The sequence below is a fragment of the Falco peregrinus genome, chromosome W, assembly GCF_023634155.1.
Source record: "Falco peregrinus isolate bFalPer1 chromosome W, bFalPer1.pri, whole genome shotgun sequence".
NCBI classification, from domain to species: Eukaryota; Metazoa; Chordata; class Aves; order Falconiformes; family Falconidae; genus Falco; species Falco peregrinus.
In genome coordinates, this window is record NC_073743.1 from 19,436,474 (window position 1) to 19,456,249 (window position 19,776).

The 19,776-nt window shown below is 38.7% G+C and overlaps 1 protein-coding gene across 2 annotated transcripts in view; it reads left to right on the forward strand.

Annotated features, from left to right (window-relative positions):
* Positions 1-19,776, forward strand: part of LOC101917080 (transportin-1) — a gene marked incomplete at its 3' end in the record, with an annotated part of 62,403 nt that overhangs the window by 32,417 nt on the left and 10,210 nt on the right. For both annotated transcript variants that reach the window (XM_055792596.1, XM_055792597.1), the window contains 6 exon segments: positions 999-1,148; positions 7,874-7,980; positions 9,190-9,323; positions 11,603-11,684; positions 12,405-12,527; positions 16,526-16,644. In XM_055792596.1, the coding sequence (XP_055648571.1) occupies positions 999-1,148; positions 7,874-7,980; positions 9,190-9,323; positions 11,603-11,684; positions 12,405-12,527; positions 16,526-16,644 (715 nt within the window).

A 19,776-nucleotide genomic window follows, 5' to 3' on the forward strand; every position in this document is an offset into this window, starting at 1 on the left:
CCCACCAGTAAGTAGCCTGAGGGTGCACAAGAAATTGGGAGGGGACACAGATGGGACAGCTGTCCTGAACTGGCCAAAGGAATATTCCAGACCATATGACATCATGCTCAGTATATAAAGCTGGGGGAAGGGGGAGGAAGTTTGGAGTGATGGTATTTGTCTTCCCAAGTAACCATTACACATGATGGAGCCCTGCTTTCCTGGAGATGGCTTAACACCTGCCTGCTGATGGGCAGTAGTATTCATTGTTTCGCTTTGCTTGCACGTGCAGCTTTTGCTTTCCCCATTAAACTGTCTTTATCTCAGCCCACAAATGTTTTTTACCTTTACCCTGCCGATTCTCTTCTTCATCCCACTGGAGGGAGTGAGCAAGAGTGGCTGTGTGGGGCTTCGCTGCCTACCAAGGTTAAACAACATTGGCTTCATACAAAAAAATTCACCCAAGTGGCTAAAATGCTAATTAAAATTAGCTTAATTTTCTGATTAGGATTACTGTAAATTTAATTTTTCTTATACTGTAAAGGAATCCTTTCTATATAGAATGTCCAGATCTCGCTTTCAGCATGTTTCAGGAGTAATACCAAGTTACTCGGGCCCTTGGTTGAAGAACTAATCATGGGTCTGCTCCAGTATAACTGAAAAATCTAGGCTGTTCTTTTTCCACTCCTCCTCTTGTCCCAGTAATTTAGAGGAATTTGCAGGCAAAAAGAGCTGTAAAGAGAACTCAGACTGTTGACTAAACTTAATTACTCTGTTTAGGTCAATTCTGCTGCCTTTTTTCTTATGGTTCACACTATATAACACTTACCTCTTAATGTTACAAATGTAATTCTGAAGCTAAAAAACTTTGCTATGTGAATTGATGGGTGTAATTGAAGGAGAGATAAGGAAATAAAGACTAATATCTCATTATAAACTTTGATCTTGTTGCATTGTCTGGAAATCTGCTTTATCCTATGAGCTGATTGAAGTTTGAATGTAATTATTTTTTGTTGCAGATGAACCGACACGTTCCTTGAGTGGTCTCATCTTGAAGAATAATGTAAAAGCACATTTTCACAACTTTCCAAATGGGGTAACTGACTTCATTAAAAGTGAATGTCTGAACAACATTGGTGATTCCTCCCCCTTAATTAGAGCTACTGTAGGTAAGTTTACTCTTATAACTGTCTTCTGAACGCTAAAAATCTTACTGATAAAAATGAGAGCTGCACTACTGAGTTATTAAACACCTAAACTGTTTGCTTCTGATAATTGTCACAGCTATGCTGTTTTCATGCTGATATTAATCTTCGTTGGAATATATGAAGGTCACACTTCTTTTTGCTTCCTATTCTCTTAAAACTAATTTTAGCAATTCAGTTCATATCTCTTGAAATGTGACTGAACATAAGTTTATTTGAATCTACTAAAATTCAACTTGCTGCCAATTTTTATACCTAAAACCAGGAGCAAGGTAAAGGTCTGACTTCAGAACTATTTCAGCACTTCACTTGCATCAATGAAACACTTCTGTTAGCTGATTTCCTCCCTGCCCCCCCCCTCCCCCCATGCATACCCCTTCAGGGAATCATCATACCATGCATGACAGACATTTAACATAATGAATTTCTGGTTTTTAAATACCTTCTGTCAGAAAACAGTAGATAAAGTGTGGTGATAAGAATATCAGCTAAAGTGTTTTTGTTGCATGGATTTCAGACTTTCTAAATATTGTGTTGTAGTATACCTCTTCCATAACATGCATATTTCTATTATTTTTACTTATTCCTAGGTAATGTTGTCTTTCTGTCTGCTCTTTGAGAGTATGATTTCCCCCAATTGCTACAATCATAGTAATTTTCCTCATCCACTAACAAAAGCTAGAAAAAAGTAAAATAAATGCATATTTAAGTACAGTAGAAAAAAACCACAAAACAGTAGCAGGTAGAAGTTCATAAATTAATTCAGTTTGTATAAACTGATTTATGTTATAAAATAATCTACCAGTTATTGCTCCTTTAGAATTCTTCAGTCTTTCTATAGGATTCCTTCTGCAGACATCTGGGTTAAGGACTTTGGACTAGAGAAAAAATTCCATCTCTGCTTTTTCCTGCTGTCTCTTCCTTTGAGAAGCTGCTTTACTGTGAATTTTATTAATGCCCCGTTTCCTTAATGACAGTAGAAATAAGTTTGAGTGGCTGGCATTTTCATGATTTCAGGTTGTAGAACTTGTTTACTTATTCATAGCTGTCATCAGTGGAGTACAATTGGAGCTGACTAAAGAACATAAGAATATATTGCAGCTCTGTTTGGATTACTGTCTTAGGGTGGTTTGGTGGTGGGGGAAGGGGTGGGGTGCAGGCTGTTTGTTTTTGAGCAGTTCATTATTTAATTTCTCCTAGTAGGAAACATTTGTGGATTAGTAACTCAACTGTTTTTGAGCTTTAAGTGGTTTTGCAAGGATTATTCCAGCATATGTGAATTCTGAAGATGTGTACCAGCTGATGAACCGTATGCTTACATAATAAGAGTTGCTATTTAGCGTGTGTTTTGCACCCTCCTGTGTGGAGGAGTTAAATGTTGGATCCTTTGTAGGCTTCTGTCTTGATAGAGAGATTGGTCCAGTACTCACTGGTCTCTTGATACTAGTTAGCTGTAAGCATATCATTACCTGCCCAGGCTGCCTTGTTAGCATATGAGTTCGCATGTGCTAGCCATAGCTGCTCTTTGAGATGCATAGATGTTTGCTGTTCAAGCACTATCAATTTATGAGTCAACTGCAAATAAGATCTCTGGAATTCTGAGAGAAAGATGAGCAAGTACATCAAAATAGCATCAGGGAAGAATTAATGCAACCTTTGTGGTCTCTGGCATCTGATGCTAACCACACAAAAGCTGATACCTTTTGACAAAGATGGAGGCAAGCTGATTAATTCCATTCTCAGAAGTCACCTCACAATGAAGATGGCAGAGTCTATTTTAGAACTGTGATTTGAGACAAAATGGTGACTACATTGTTGTATCCTTAGCTTTTCCGTGTTTTAACCCCAAATGAGTAACAGTGTGGAACTTCTGTGTTGTGTGGTACAGGTCTTAAAAACCCTTGTGCCGACAGTGAAATATGGATTCAAGTTTGAAAAAAAGATGGCTGAGGGACCCACAAATTACCAGGAAATAAATGCATCTACTTAGGAGGTATCTATGACTGTGGCCGGCAGGTCAAGGGAGGTGATTCTCCCCCTCTACTTTGCCCTAGTGAGGCTTCATCTGGAGTGCTGTGTCCAGTTTTGGATCCTCAGTTCAAGAGGGACAGGGAATTGCTGGAGAGGGTCCAGCAGAGGCTACAAAGATGATGAGGGGGCTGAAACATCTCCCTTATGAGGAAAGTCTGAGACAGCTGGGGCTGTTCAGCCTGGAGAAGAGAAGACTGAGAGGGGGATCTGTCACGGTCCACTCAGTGGACTCGTGATGGTTCGTTAACTATGATCTCGAAGCGCAAAAATCAAGGCGACCATGCCCAGGGGTTATGCTTCAATCAAACAGCACAATTTTATTGTTTGCCCGTAAAGTGACGTGCAATAGGTAGAAAGACAGAAAGTGAATAAAAGGTAAAGTAAAAAGAAAAGGAAAGAGGATTATAGCTACCACCACGGGTCCAAGGCGTCCCTATGGTCCCAGGTCCAGGCAGCGTCCCGCCGGTCCTTCCGATCGTCGTGATCCTTGGTGGGGAAGATCTCCAAAGTTCAGTTGCTAAGAAGGCATCTTTTTATGCCAAGCATCACACCTTGCTCCTCCTCTGGTCCATGGACTTCTGCCAGTCTCCGCCTTCTCGAGCCAGGTTATCTTGCCCCAGAGGCGGGTAGCTTCAGACCAGGAGGCGTGTTCTTGTATTGTTTTCTGGTTCGTTGTTATGACCACGGTTGTGATCCATCTTCTGGACAGCTGTTATGCGGCCTTATTCAATCCCAGGTGGCAGGGAGCGGCATAGTACTCCTCGTACCGTGCAGTCCTCTTTCCCAGAGTCTTTGTGTCTTGGTGTCCATGAGGACCACATTCCATCTCCAGGTCTCTGTTGGCAATGTTGAGACAATATTGTTCTCTTTAGACCGACTCTTACAGGATCTTAACAATGTCTACAAATATCTTAAGGATGAGTGTCAAGAGGATGGGGCCAGGCTCTTACAAATATCTTAAGGATGAGTGTCAAGAGGATGGGGCCAGGCTCTTTTCGGTGGTGCCCAGTGACTGGACAAGGAGCAACGGGCACAAACTGCAAGACAGGAAGTTCCATCTGAATACGAGGAAAAACTTCTTTACCTTGAGGATGACAGAGGACTGAAACAGGCTGCCCAGAGGGGCTGTGGGGTCTCCTTCTCTGGAGACATTCACAACCCAACTGGACGCAATTTTGTGCAACCTGCTCTAGGTGAACCTGCTTTAGCAGAGGGTTGGACTAGATCAGGGGTCCTCAAACTACGGCCCGCGGGCCAGATACAGCCCCCCAGCGTCCTCAGTCCGGCCCCCGGTATTTACAGAACCCCCCTGCCCCCCCCCCCCCCCCCCCCCCCACTGGGGGTTGGGGGGGAAACCAACCAGCCGCAGATGGCTGCCTGCCCCTTCATCCACGCGCCAGCCCCCTGGTTAAAAAGTTTGAGGACGCCTGGGCTAGATGATCTATAGAGGTATCTTCCAACCCTGACCATTCTGTGATTCTTATAACTTTCTGGGGATTCTAGTCTAGGCAGGACCTTAATGTACCTCCCTGCTTAAAAGCAAGCAGGGGAAATAGGTTGTGTTTAACAGTAGTGGCAGGACTGGAGAACTTTATTGCAGGAGGAAAGTGAAAGTTAATGATTGCCCTATGAGGGGGGGACTTTTTTTGTGAAGTTTGACTTTTTAGGACTGAGGAGTTCAGAAATCAACTTTAGAAGCTACAGAGGCAAACCACCACCCCAAAACCCCCAAGCTTTCCCCTGTCCTTTTATTGGCATAAAAGTACTGAAGCATAGTTGCTTTCTCTTTACATTCAATTTTTTTATTATAGAGTTGGTGCTATAAACTGGGGTTGCATGTAATTGGAATAGTGACATAAAAGACGCTGTCATGACAATTACAGTTGTTTTTAACAATTTGTTACATCCCTCGAGTCTGTTCTCATGTTTACTGCCTGTCGTGGTTTAACCCTGGCTGGCAACCAAGCACCACGCAGCCACTTGCTCACTCCCCCTCACCCAGAGGGATGGGAAAGAAGATCAGAAAGGAATGTAAAACTCGAGGGTTGAGATAAGAACAATTTAATTGGTAAAGCAAAAGCCGTGCACACAAGCAAAGCAAAGCAAGAAATTCATTCACTACTTCCCATGGGCAGGAAGGTGTTCAGCCATCCCCAGGAAAGCAGGGCTCCATCACGCAGAACGGTTACTTGGCAAGACAAACGCCATAATGCCAGATGTCCGTCCCTTCCTTCTTCTTCCCCCTGTTTATATATTCAGCATGACGTCATATGGTATGGAATACCTCTTTGGCTAGCTTGGGTCACCTGTCCTGGCTGTGTCCCCTCCCAATTTCCTGTGCTGCTCCAGCCCTCTCACTGGCAGGGCCCAAGGAACTAAAAAGTCCTTGATTTAGTATAAACATTACCCAGCAACAACTAAAAACATCAGTGTCCTATCAGCATTGTTCTCACATCATAGCCAAAACACAGCACTGTACTAGCTACTAAGAAGAAAATTAACTCTATCCCAGCTGAAACCAGAACACTGCCCAATTAACTTAACTGCTGTACTTGTTAGGTTTCACATTTGTCAAGTGAAATATCAATAGATTCTGTAATACTGATATGTAATTAAGTTTATTACAAATCAAAGGCCACCTTTATAAAGACTTTCAGTTTTCTATTTCTAACCTTGCAACTTACTGTATTGGTGAGAAGGAAAGGCCTAGTTTAACTGTCAACTCTAGCCCAAACTTGTCAAAAAGCTGCAAGCTACTAAATTGATTATTTCTTTACTTTGATTACTCTTCTGATGTCCTTGTTTCTGTGTCTGTATTGCAGAGAAAGCCACAAAGGCAGATCTCTGGTGTCTTTTGTTCCCTGCTGGCCAACTAAAGCAGCAGGCAGGTGGGAAATATTTCACATTTGAAAGGAGGTGAAGCTCATTAGAAATCCATGTAGTTTTCTTTTAATGTGAACATGAGTGCCTAAAACTTTATATGGCTGTTCCCTCATTGTTCTTAAAACCTTTTCCAAAGTTTCAAATGCTATACCTATTGCCTCTTTAAGTTCTTGATAGTCTGATACTTATTTATGTATTTCTGTCCCCACCAAAGTGTCTCTTCATTTAAAAAACAAACCAAACTAGCACAACATTAAATGACTTCTCTGTAGACCCTTACAGAAAGCTTGTGATGACACATTTGGTCTAAACTGAGCACATCTCTGTTGCAAGGGGGCAATGGCCTCAAGTTGCTTCTTGCCTACGTATCTGGAAGTGTTTCCTCCTAGGTTTATCCTGTTACTGTCTAGGATAAGTCTTTTTGAAGAATGCTTATAGAATCATAGATTCTTAAGTTTGTTTCTCAACTTGTGCTAGATCTGGAACAGGACTGTAGAATTACGTCAGGGAGACAATTTTGCAATTTAATTACGTTGTCTAGGAAGCAAGAACATTCACTTATTTTGTTCTGTTTATGAAGTTCAGCTTATTTTTTTTAAAAAAAAGCAGATCATTAAGATCCAGCAACAGTAAAATATGTATTTTTCTATTAACACATCTGATATTCTTTGCAGGACCATAATATCCAGGAGAAATTGTTAAGACTCCATAGATCTCCATAGGCTTTTGGGAATCTTTTCTATTCAGTTGCAATTATAAAGACAGCTGGATACAAACTACTTCTGGAGCTGTAAAATTGTGTTTTACCTCTGTCTTCCTTTTTGCCCTTTGTCTTCTTGGATTCTCTGGCCTTATTGCATCAAAGGAAATGCAATGCAAAATATCTTTGTGTCTTTTCCAAAATGTCCTTTGCTGTGTAATGTTGTCCTATATTTTCATATATTTAGTAAGAATTTTGATGTTTTATTCCAAAGAAAAAGGATATATGGTGATTAGCTCAATGAAAAAGCCTAGGAAAGCTTTTTTCATCACTTGTCACTTGGAAGTTTACTAATTGAGGCTAAATGAACTCGTAGTTGGTCCTAGTTTATAAGCAGCCTTCCTCATTCCTGTCACCTAATTGTTTTTTCCTGGGGTTTCTGTATGTGCTGGAAATGGAACTAGTGACTCTTTAAGCCATCCTATCTGTTTGCTGGATCTGAATCAGCCAACCCCTACAGCAGCTGATCACTGGATGACCTGTCATAGTGTGTAAGCTCTTAGTAGGTATCTCAGTCTTAGAATGTGTCCTTAATGTTTTGTGTAAACACAGTAAAATTGTGAACACATAATTTACTTTTGGGTTATAAGTTTATTGAATAACAGCTTCCCATGTTCGTGATTTTTGTATCATAATAAAGAGGAGGTGACTTGAGGTAGATACTCTGTTTACTGGAGGTCAAGATTTGTATGGTTTTTAGTAAACTTAGAGCAGAACCTGTCCTGCAGTGTTTGGGCATGATTTATTTCCTCAACTGGAATTACTCTGTGCTTGACTTCTCACATCTGAGCCCTTCATGGTAGCAGGAAGGAACCACTTGCCTTTGCATTTCAAAGCCCTTCAAATACTGTTTGTAATTACACATACTTCCTCTTTTTATGCTTGCCAACTCTTAATAAAACAAGAAATTTCTTAACTCCTTAGATCTTTGGGAGAAGTAAAAATGAGAAAAATTGGTGTGAAACCTGTGAAGATATGAGAGATCTAGTTTCCTTTATTCCTCTGATTCACTTAGGCATTCTGATAACAACCATTGCTTCAAAAGGGGAATTGCAGAATTGGCCTGAACTCTTACCAAAGCTTTGCAGCCTGTTGGATTCTGAGGATTACAATACCTGTGAGGTAAAGAGACTTATTTTGAAATGGATTATCATCTAAATATGATTATTTTTTGGTTTTCTTCATAGATACTATATATAATGTATAGTATTTTGTGTGTGAGTGTACGCGCACATTTAGAATCCCTTCAGAGAACAGTGGCTCAAACTTGATGCTTTTTATTCTACCTGCATTCCATGTTCTTAGTGTTTATTCAAATTATATTTTTTTTCTTTGCATAAAAGCAGAATAACAGTGTAGATGGGTAGTCATAGCATCTCAGCTGAGAAGTGTCCTAAAGTTACCACTTTGATACCCAATCTTTTAGGCATCATCAAGTTAACCCTGAATTTTCTTTTACTTAAAAGTAGTTGTTCATTCTTCTTATAACTTAATCTGGAAACATGAACTGTCACTGCTATATCAGGCTAGTGTGAAATTAACTTTTTTGTTCAGTATTTATGAAGGAAAATAAATAAATACCAGCTCAGCTGGGGGAGGGGGGGAAAATTTTGTCTGATTTTAAAAAATAAAAATCTGTGATCACACAATTTTAATTACTTGATGCTGTCTCCATAAGTGTGTGAAGTATTTTGTATAAAATAATCCTTAGAGATATGACAGTGATCCAAGATGTCATGTTGTTATGTAGTGTTTTAGTGCTGCTTTTTTAAGAAAAAAAACCAACAAAAAACTCCCCAACAAACAAAACTTGAAAATTAAACTCAAATTGACCATGTCCAGAGTTTTGTTTCGCCCTATAACAAACCATTACGGGAAACAAAATCATACATGAAATTAAATTGGATGCTTCTGCAACTTGTCACTTATTTGAAAAATATGATTTTGGTTTTAAGCACTCTTTAAAATATGATTGAATAAATGAGCACTGAATGCTAAAATTATCTAATCATCTATTATATATATTATAAAATTATCCACTTATCTGTTATAGACTCATCCTGCTTGAGAGCTTACAGATGTCAGTATGAAGTGCTTAAATAAAAAGCCTTTAAGGATGTTTTAATTTAACTCCATATTTAGTTAGATATATTTACTTTGTTAATTAGCTACAATTACTGTAGTGTTGTGCTAAAATTACCTGTTCTGTACAAAATCTAAAATGTTGCTTTCTTCAAAATGTAAAACAACAAGGTTTGGGGGGGAGGGGGAGTTTGTGTGTGCTTTTTTGGGTTTTTGTGTGTGCGGTTTTTGCGTTTTTGTTTAAAACAGGGTGCATTTGGCGCTCTTCAGAAGATATGTGAAGATTCTGCTGAAATTTTAGATAGTGATGTATTGGACCGACCACTCAATATCATGATACCTAAATTCTTGCAGTTTTTCAAGCACAGCAGTCCAAAAATAAGGTAGGTTTAGGTGTTGTACTAAAGTTACCAGTTAAAATTTTATTTACATGACCAGTGAGGTTGATATTTTGTAGATCAGTTTAAAACATGCTTAGGGTTTTTTTTAATCATCCTGCATGTGCAAATGTGAGAAGGCACAGAGTTTTCACATATCAGTAATTTCCACACTTATCTACTTCGTTAATAGATCAGCGTCACCTCTTTATACATCTTCCAAATCTAGAATCTGACTGAAAATCAAACTGTTTCTATTAAGATTTTGCATATTATTATGAAAATTTCAATGCTGTGGTTAAAATTTCATATTCTGATTAGAAAGAGCTATCTTGCATTCATTTTGTAATGACTGCAGCAATGGGAGAGTAAAAAATTGTTTGCTTATAATAGTTGAGTTCTTGCAGAAAAATATTTTTCTGCTTTAACTCCACCATAACTCAGAAAGCTCTTTATCTTTCAGCTGGATCAAATTAAATGGATTCAACATCTTTTTACTTTAATACAGTATTAATCTCTCCAAAGAAACAGAAGTATAGGGTAGAAGAAAAATTCCACAATTAACTTGTTATTGCTAATATTTATCAACAAGAACAGTAGCTTTTACTCTGAAATGAGCTAGCAATGTGCCCTTGCCACAAAGAAGGTGAATGGTAACCTGGGATGGAGTGTTCCCAGCATGGGAGGTGATCCTTCCCCTCACCCTCCAGGTGAGGCCACCCCTGGAGTACTGTGTCCAGTTCAGGGCTCCCCAGTACAAGAGAGACATGGAGCTACTGGAGAGAGTCTAGCAAAGGGCCACAAAGATGATTAAGGGTCTGTAGCCTCTCCTAGGAGGAAAGGCTGAGAGCTGGGACTGTTCAGCCTGGAGAAGAGAAGGCTCAGGGGGATCTCATCAATGCATGTAAATACCTGAAGGGAGGATGTGAAGAAGACCGAGCCAGGCTCTTTTCTGCAGTGCCCAGTGACAGGACCAGAGGCAATGGGCACAAACTGAACCACAGGAAGTTCTGCCTTAAACATCAGGAAACACTTTTTCTTACTGTGAGGGTGATCAAGCGCTGGCACAGGTTGCCCAGAGAGGTGATGGAATCCCCATCCTTGGAGACATTCAAAAGCTGTTGGGATGTGGTCCTGTGCAACCAGCTCTAGGTGGCTCTACAACTTGGAGGCAGCAATTATTGTCAACAGTAGTAGATGGTGAAGACTAAAAGGAAGAGTATAACTTGGAATATGACATGATAGGAATTAAATAAGATTTAGAATCTAACCTAAAATAGATGCACACTATGAAAAATATATAACAAAGCATGAACTTGTGGAAAGATAAGATTAATACTTCATTGGAGCTGAGAAAGATGGGGGGAAACCTCTTTTCTTCTTTATCACATTAAACAGTGTCTTTCACTTTTTGCATGCTGTGATGTTTGTGGCTTTGAGATAGTTAAACCAGTTTCAATTTTAAAGCATATCACCTGCTGACCTGTGGCCTGGTTTCAGTACATAGTGCTGAACTATGAAGAATATTAGTAGTATTAGTAAAATACTTTATATATAAATTTGCCAAGAGACAACTTCTGAACACTGTTTTATGAGACACTCTTCCAAGACATGTCTGAACAGACTATATGCTTGGAATTATGTTAGTAAAAATACTTGAATGGGTTTTCAAAGGATTTTAATGGTAGCTTTGCCTTGTGCCTTTACTTACATACTTTGGCTTTTTTATCTCTGAGAATGAAAAAGACTTGTAAGTAATGGCCTTGTATGAATCAGAATAGAAGAACCAGTTCTTCATTCTTAGTATGTTTCTACCACAAGTGTTTTACTATGTATCCTAATTGAAGTGTGTATTTGTTCTAAGATACAACTATATTACTGGTGCATATTGGTCTCATTAAATACTAAAAATATTGCAAAGGCAGTTGGATACTTAGCAATGAAGAAGGGTGTGCTAAAATTTCACCATGTTGACTTGTATGGAATTGTTAATATCAGAGATCAATAATCTTGATATACTGAAAAAAAAATTCCTTACATACTGTTCGTAATAAATGTGCCAGGTATAGTCATCCTGCTCTGTTTTTTATTTACTGAATACTTTATTTATTAAATATATCTGAGTTAAGCATGTGGTTTGGTAATTGTAGATGTGCAGATTTGTTCCCTCTTGCCTCTAGAAGATGCTTGGACAATGTGATTTGCTTCCTAATGTTTTTGATGCCTATGTACAGTTTAGAAAAAAATGTCATGAAAAATGTATGGTTTAACTGTTCCATTTGTAGGTCTCATGCTGTTGCATGTGTCAATCAATTTATCATCAGCAGAACTCAAGCTCTTATGTTGCACATAGATTCTTTTATTGAGGTGAGTGTGCATTCTTGGTTGGGGGGGTTAAGTCAAATTACATATGATTTATCAGGAGCTTTGAATAATGTTTCACAACCACCACTACCCCCAAACTCCATTTTGCTGGCTTCCTATTCTTAGCTTCAGTCCCCATGGATTGAAGTTCATTCTTGTATGATTATGCTCAGATTAGTTTTAGCACTCTCCCAGCCCAAGAAATAGTATTTTGAAAGATGCTTCCTTTTCATAAATAGAGGAAACTCTTGTTGCATAAAGGTACTGACAGCAGTCTGTCACTTACCTGTGATGGAGGGTTCAGTACAGGGGTCATCATGTCACTGAGTCTGGATGATGGGTGTCTCTGAATACTACTACTGACTGGATTAGAAGGGTGATATTTGGGGTTATCTAGAGTATTTTATTTGCTGCTGTTATGTACTGACGGAATTTTCTAGCTTCAGAACTTCATTAATGCTTAGGGGAAAAAAATAATTCAGGAAATAATGTTCTTGCATCTAATGTACACATAACCAAAACACTGGTTAACAATACACATTGAGAGTCTGAAGAGTTTGTTTGCTAAATCATATGTCTTTAAGAAATAATATGGTATTCTGAGGTATGGGGTGGGAGGGTACAGAAGTACGTTTGCATACTTTAGTTTGCCAGTAATGTCAATTTAAATACAAGTTGAACTAGGTGAATTGAGGCTTTTCAACTGGTATTACTTTCCAACAGAATCTTTTTGCACTGGCTGGTGATGAGGAGCCTGAAGTACGCAAAAATGTTTGCCGAGCTCTGGTAATGTTGTTGGAAGTTCGAATGGATCGCCTACTTCCTCATATGATTAGTATAGTTGAGGTGAGTCTCACTTCCCAGATTGCAAGCTGAAACATGTTTGGGGTTGCAGAAATAATAACAAATTAAAAGCATTTATCAGAACAGGTACATTACTCTTGTGCTTGCCTACTCTTCGTTTTCCTTCAAGATTGAGGTTGCGAAAGTTGTTGGGTTTTTTTAGTTAATTGCCAAATTGATGTTGCATTTGACAGACAATGCATGTGTGTGTGTGGCAATTGTTCATTCTTCATTAAGTTAATTGGTCCTGAAGTGCCAGGATCAGCTATACCTACCATAGGGCAGCCAGGCATTGCCTTGACCACAGGTGAGAAGATCATGTTAAAAGTCTTAGTTCTAGCACTGCTACTGCTACAGTTTACACACTGAAGCTGTCACCTTTTTTTGGATCCTTTGACCACAACAAGGATAAGGAATGTTATTTTATATAGTTGAGATGCTCTTTGAGCTACTAATGAAGCTGCCTGCCGTTGCATTCAGTTGTAGAGGTTAGTGTTTCCTTTTATCATTCTAGATTAGTGCAGACTTGTCAGCTGGTTTTTGTCTACTCAACTGTTTGAGTTGTAATTTTCATGTTTCTAGGTAGCCTTTACATACACTACTTGCTAGATTGGAAATATAGTGAAGATCAGTATGTTTCTCATGCAGACTTCATGTGAACAAATGGGTTGTAACCTAGTGTCAAATTCCATAAGGGCTAGGTCCAGACAACATGAAGAAGGTGTTAAGTTGATTTGTTTTTTTTTGCTCCCGGAGAAAGGCATTAGAGAGGAAGACTAGACAGCAAGACAGGACTGTCATGGATCACCTCAATGTTATGCCTTTCTGTTGTGTGAAATTCCATGACACCAACCCTGGCAGACATGTTCTCATGTAACACAGGACAAGTAAGGATTGTTGGTACTTGGAAGTGTTTTGGGTTTTTTTCTTTTGTTTGGTTGGGTTTGGAGTTTTTTTGAGAGAGAAAGAATAAAGCTTTAGAGACTATATTGTCATCAAGTAATAACTTCTCTGGCTCTTCACCCTCCTAAGATCAGTAAGGAACTTCTGGACTTTGCAGGTAGAAATGATGTCACCAACCAGAAGAAGATCCAAGATTGTATTTTCCTTATATCTGGTATTTTGCTATTGGGAAAACTATTACTAGGCTTCTTCTCTACAAGACAGTAGTAGTGATTTTTTTTTTCTATAACTTAAGTTCAGACTTCTTTCTTTCTTTCTTTCTTCCTGGTTTTAGAACTACTGTGTGCTGTTATTGATTTCCCCAGTTCTGTATACATATTGCTATGTGCAAATGTAATATCCCAGAACAGGCTATTGTTCAACATTCAAATGAATCTGGTTTTGCCCCTTTGAAGCTTGAATACCTCCAAGCTGAATGCTGCTGATGGTAGCTGCTCTAACTGGAGGAAGTCTTAAAAAGAGAGAAACTTTTATCCACATGATGGTTTGTTTTATGATTATGGAGAATCACTTTTAAAGTAGTTAAGAATATTAATGATCCATATTCTAAGATCTAATGATTCTAAGACAGAAGGTCTTGGCCAGCATCATACTATTGAAGCAGACAGGTTTAGTATTAACTTTCTTGCCAAGTTCTGGAGCATGTAGGAATGGTTGAGTTCGGATTTCAGTGGGTTTTTTGAGCATGTACTTCCAGGTGAGCAGAAACAGATATGTAATTTTTTTGTGAGTTGGGTGGGGGTGGGTGGGGTGTCTTTGTTTTAGGGTTTTTTTCTCCTTTCTTTGAGAATGTGACAACAGGATATGTCAGGAGTAGACTGACCTAACAGATTTCAGTTACTAGATTGCATTTGTATGTTCATAGAGCATATTTAGCAGAACACATGGCTCCTGAGATCTTTCTGAATAAATTCCTTATTTTTTATTGTACAATGCGTAATGAGATTACAAGTAATGAATGGTATATTGATGTTACGAAGTTATAACACAGAAGCTCAGCTTGTTGCTGAAGCCATAAGACTGTGTACATCCTGTTGCTTTCTTCAGTTAAAAATGTCTGCTACTGCTCAAAGGATATGTTATTAATGCTTTGTGCATCACGCTATTCTTTTCTTGATGGTTTGACATAACAAGACTAACAACACTGTTACAGAGTACGCAGACCAGTTCTGAATAATCTTCCTGTGGTATTTTGTAACTTGTTGTTATGAAACAACTATTTCTATTACCTAAAGTCAGTAGAACTTTATAGCTTATTAAAAGTACTCATTAACATTTGTCACAATACTATTTAAAAAAAAACCACCTTCAAATACTCTTCCTATACTTTACTTTGTTACTAGTATTAGTGTTTTTACTATGGGGACCTACAGGAAAGATGGGGAGGGACTCTTTATCAGGGAGTGTAGTGATAGGATGAGGGGTAATGGTTTTAAACTGAAAGGGGGTAGCTTTAGATTAGATATTAGGATGAAATTCTTCACTATGAGAGTGGTGAGACACTGGAACAGGCTGCCCAGAGAAGTTGTGGATGCCCCATCCCTGGAAGTGTTCAAGGCCAGGTTGGATGGGGCTTTGAGCAACATGGTCTAGTGGAAGGTGTCCCTGCCCATGGCAGGGGGTTTGGAACTAGGTGATCTTTAAGGTCCTTTCCAACCCAAACCCGTCTATGATTTCCAGGCTGTGTATATGGCTATCGTATACCACTGAGTGTAGCCTTTTCAAGCTACTGCTATCTTCATGGAGCATATACTAGAATGCATACTTAAAGATGAAATGACAGTGTAAGGCACATCTTCAAACAGGGATTATTTTTGACATTATGTTTTTGTCTTTGTGACAAATAACTGGATACAACAAAACAGTGGATTTTCAAGCCCTCTGGGGAAAAATGTCAAATCACTTCAGGTGCTTTAATGAAATCTTGCTTATAATGGGTAGGACACTTGTCAACTTTTTTTTGAGCTGTAATCTGTTGACAACTCGGAATAGAGCAATATTTCTGTTACTGTGAGTTGAGTTCTTAATCACAGTAGTGACCCTTTAGGAAATACTTGCAGCTTAGTGCAGTCCTGTAGGAAGGGGTGTGTTTGTGGCAAATTTTGCATCCCTGAAATGCAAAAGGATAACATAAGTCACCCCGTTCTATTTAATTTTGAGAATAAAACGGTATTCTAAAGAAAGATTTCCTTTGCTCATTTAAAATCCATGTGTGAGGAAAGGTAGCTGCATGGGCTTCCCATGAGGCTTCTAAAATGAGTGGAAGAACCAACTGTTTTAGAAATAAGGGCTTGCATGGAAGAATGCAGAAATTACTATGTTGGAAGTTGCAAGCATCTTCACTAAATTGTTTTGACAATTGTGTATAAGAAACTGATGTAGCCATGGTATACACTAAGTTTTCTGTTTATGCAGGTATCTGATTATTTTTTGTTTAAGGGAGATTAAATTTTAATAGCAAGCTTAAAGATTTGATACTGAATCTCTGAATTACCATTTATGCTAGAAGAAAGTGAGAGTTTCCCCCCCCAGATTCTACTTAATCGCATCCTGTTAGGTAGTCAAGATTTGAAAGGGAAGCATTTTTATGGTACTGGATATAAAAACTATTTCCATTTTACTAAGTGTATAGTTGTACCCTTTTTATTTAAAAGGACAAAGGAGAGGGAGTGGTAAATAATATTAAAAAAAAAAAACCAACAACCAAACAACAAATCCACCACCAAAACTATTCTCAGGAAACTGCTGTTTATTATCTTGGGTCTCTTTCTATAGTTTCTTGGTAATAATGTTCATACTTAAGTAGTGAAGAAACTTAAAATCTGAATGATCTAGCATTAAGAAATAAGTGTCCCTGTCTTATTCTCACCATAGCCTTAAGTAGTCTATTATATCTGTTTCTTCCCCTTGCCTCAAAGAAACAAAATTACTCTGGTAGCATAGTCTGGTTTTGCAAACACACTTTGCAATGTTGATAGTTTCTTCTGGGCACTTACAAATTTATATCTTATGCAAGTAATTTTGTTGTTGTTGTGTAGTATATGCTTCAAAGGACCCAGGACCAAGATGAAAATGTGGCTTTGGAGGCTTGCGAGTTTTGGCTGACTTTGGCTGAACAGCCAATTTGTAAAGATGTATTATGTCGGCATCTTACTAAGTAAGTATTAAGAATTACAACTCCTAGTTATGTTGAAATAGTCATCTTCAAACTTCAGTTGACTTGTTCCTGGCTACTTTTATAGAGACTGTATCTAGCTTGCTGTTTGCTTAGAAGGAGGTTCCTATAGTTCTTGTGTGTATTAAAATGGTTGTAGCGCAGAGGTCACTGAAAAGACTTCTGAGGATTTCACTTGGCTCAAAAACCAACCTAAACTCTGTCACTGGTGCTTTACCTCGAGCTTAACAGCCTGTTAAGCATCAGATGGATGCAAAGGTATGCTAACATGCGCTTAAGCTTAAATATCTCCACATGACATTACCTGTAATATCTGGTGTACCATGAACATGTTGTCTTGACAACTGCTATTGTGAGCATCTCTGCAATGCTTCTATGTGCATAGTCATGCCAGGGATTCCCTACCTTTATGAAGAACATAACAAGATGACAAGATCATTTAGATTTAGGAATCAATTTCATATCAATTGCCACTGCAATTTAAATTTGAAGAAAGCATGTATAACATTTTTTCATACTTCTTCAGACTGACAGTAGGGTTTTTTTCACATTTCAAAAAGTTATCCTAAGCTTTAAAATATAGATCCTTGATTGAATGGGAATGAATGTCCATGTTTGCGACTTCAACATCTGCATGTCTGCAACAGTGCTTATAACTTTTTTCCAGACTAATCTGAAGACTTGCAATAGGAAATTAATTCTTCAGTGTTCCCAGTAAATGGAGACTCTGTTTTTGACACATGCATGGAAGGTTTTTTAAAATACTAGAGCAGTTTTGTCTGTGATTCTGTTCTTCCAGTTGAGATATTGAGAGAAGAGACACATTAGTTTCAGCCAAAATTACCTTTTTAGATGTAAAGCAAGTTAAAAAAGAAAAAGGGGGGGTGTGTTAAAATTGCAGTTTTCATAAGCAATTAGAAAGCCAAGAATTGAGATTAAAACACCTACTGTAGCAGTACAGGAATAGAAGTTGAAAATGGGAGAACTAAGGTTATGAGAAATTATGTTTAAGTTAAAATGTTTTTACTTAACTCCTTTTTATAGCTCAAAAGAATGATAGCACAGTTTTTGATTCTACCTGCTCCCTTCCCAACACATATATTAATACTAATCACCTTCTCAGTATAAAACTTAAACCTCTTCTGGCCTACATGAACATTGACACTGCAACAGCTTCATCCTTGGTTGTTGGGGATTTTTAAGAAGCTTTTAAATTTCTAGAAAAACAGATAAGAGTAACATTACATACCTCTTATCTTTCAGTGTTTTGATGTTTCAATTTGTTAAAAGCAACTTGTTTGTTGGTGAGTTCTTTTTGGCTAGGGAGCTATATAAATTTGCTAATACTTGATGAAAATCTTAGTTTTTTTTTAATATTACATTGTGGGACAAGATCTTCTAAAAACTTGTTTAATATCTTGTTCCATTTTGCTCCTGTAGGCTTTCTTTTAAAATATATAGCTCCTGCATACTTCATGAAGTATGCTGCAGAAATGACAATGAATGGGTGTTAATCAGAATACTTACCTTCTGAACTTTCAATGAAGGAATAGTAATGTGCCGTTGAGATGCACGAATATTATTGGTGGCCTGAGTACCTTCAGAAAGAATGCTCCTCAGCTGCAGAATATACAGGGATTGAGTCTGTCACTGGTGCTGAGACAGTCTATGGCGATTTCAGTATTACCTTGATTTGGCTTGTAATACATATTTTTGTGGGTTTCTTTTTGTAATGAATGTGTTTTTATGTGAATTATTTGACTTTTTTCCTCTGTTGTGGTTTAACCCTAGCTGGTGACTAAGCCCCACACAGCTGCTTGCTCACTTACCCCACAGTGGGATGGGGGAAGAGTATTGGAAGAGTAAAAGCAAGAAAACTCATGGGTTGAAATAAAGACAGTTTAATAGGGAAAGCAAAAACCGCGCACACAAGCAAAGCAAATCAAGGAATTCATTCACTGCTTCCCATGGGCAGGCAGGTGCTCAGCCATCCCCAGGAAAGCAGGGCTCTATCTCACATAATGGTTACTTGGGAAGACAATCACTATCACTCCAAATGTCCCCCCCTGTCACAGCACTCTCCAAACTAGCCAGCTGCAATAAGATTTTTTACCATCACATACCAGCATACTCTTCATGCTAGTCCCTCTGCTGCCTTCTCCTATGAAGCTTGGTTAATTAACATTGATAACATACAGCTGTGGGCTGGCTTCAGGGGCAGTGGGTTGGCTGATGTAGACAAGGTGCTGGTTCTGTTAAGAGGTTGGGCAGCCAGTGAAGAGAGACCAGCCAAGGAAGAAGCAGAGAGAATATGTGACCTGGATAAGGAGAGATTAGGAGTAGGCAGTAGAGGGACTGGCATGAAGAGTATGCTGGTATGAAATAATAAAAGACCTTGTTGCAGCTGGCTAGTTTGGAGAGTGCTGCAACACCCCCCTTCCTCCTTCCCCAAGCATGGCACCATATGGTATGGAATACCTCTTTGGCTAGCTTGGGTTGCCTGTCCTGGCTGTGTTCTCTCCCAATTTCCTGTGCCCCTCTAGCTCTCTCACTGGTAGGGCCTGAGAAACTGAAAAGCCCTTGACTTAGCACACTGATGTTTTTGCTTGTTGCTAGGTAATGTTTATACTATCAACACTGTTCTCACACCAAATCCAAAACACAGCATACACCATCTACTAAAAAGAAAATTAACTCTATCTCAGCTGAAACCAGGACATCCCCTAGTACTTTTTTTTTTTTTTTTGACCATACATCAGTACCATTGGAATCCCACGACCATAACCAGTTTAATAACTAAGTAAAGTTCTGATATAGGCTAATGACTAATGTCAAGATCTCTGCATTGTTGGGAACTTGCCTTAAGGGGCAATACTTGAAGTAATCAGAAAGGGATAGGATAGGAGGGCTTAATGTGGTTAGACTTCCATCCTTAAGAGTAAACGTTGAAGATCACTGGCCCTAGAATTGAGCCCTGGGGAACCCCACTGGTGACTGGCCACCAGCCTGATGTAACCCCATTTACTACAACTCTTTGAGCCCAATCAGTCAGCCACCTGGTCACCTAGTGTATTATGGACTTGTCTAGCTGTGTGCTGGACCTCTTGTCCAGAA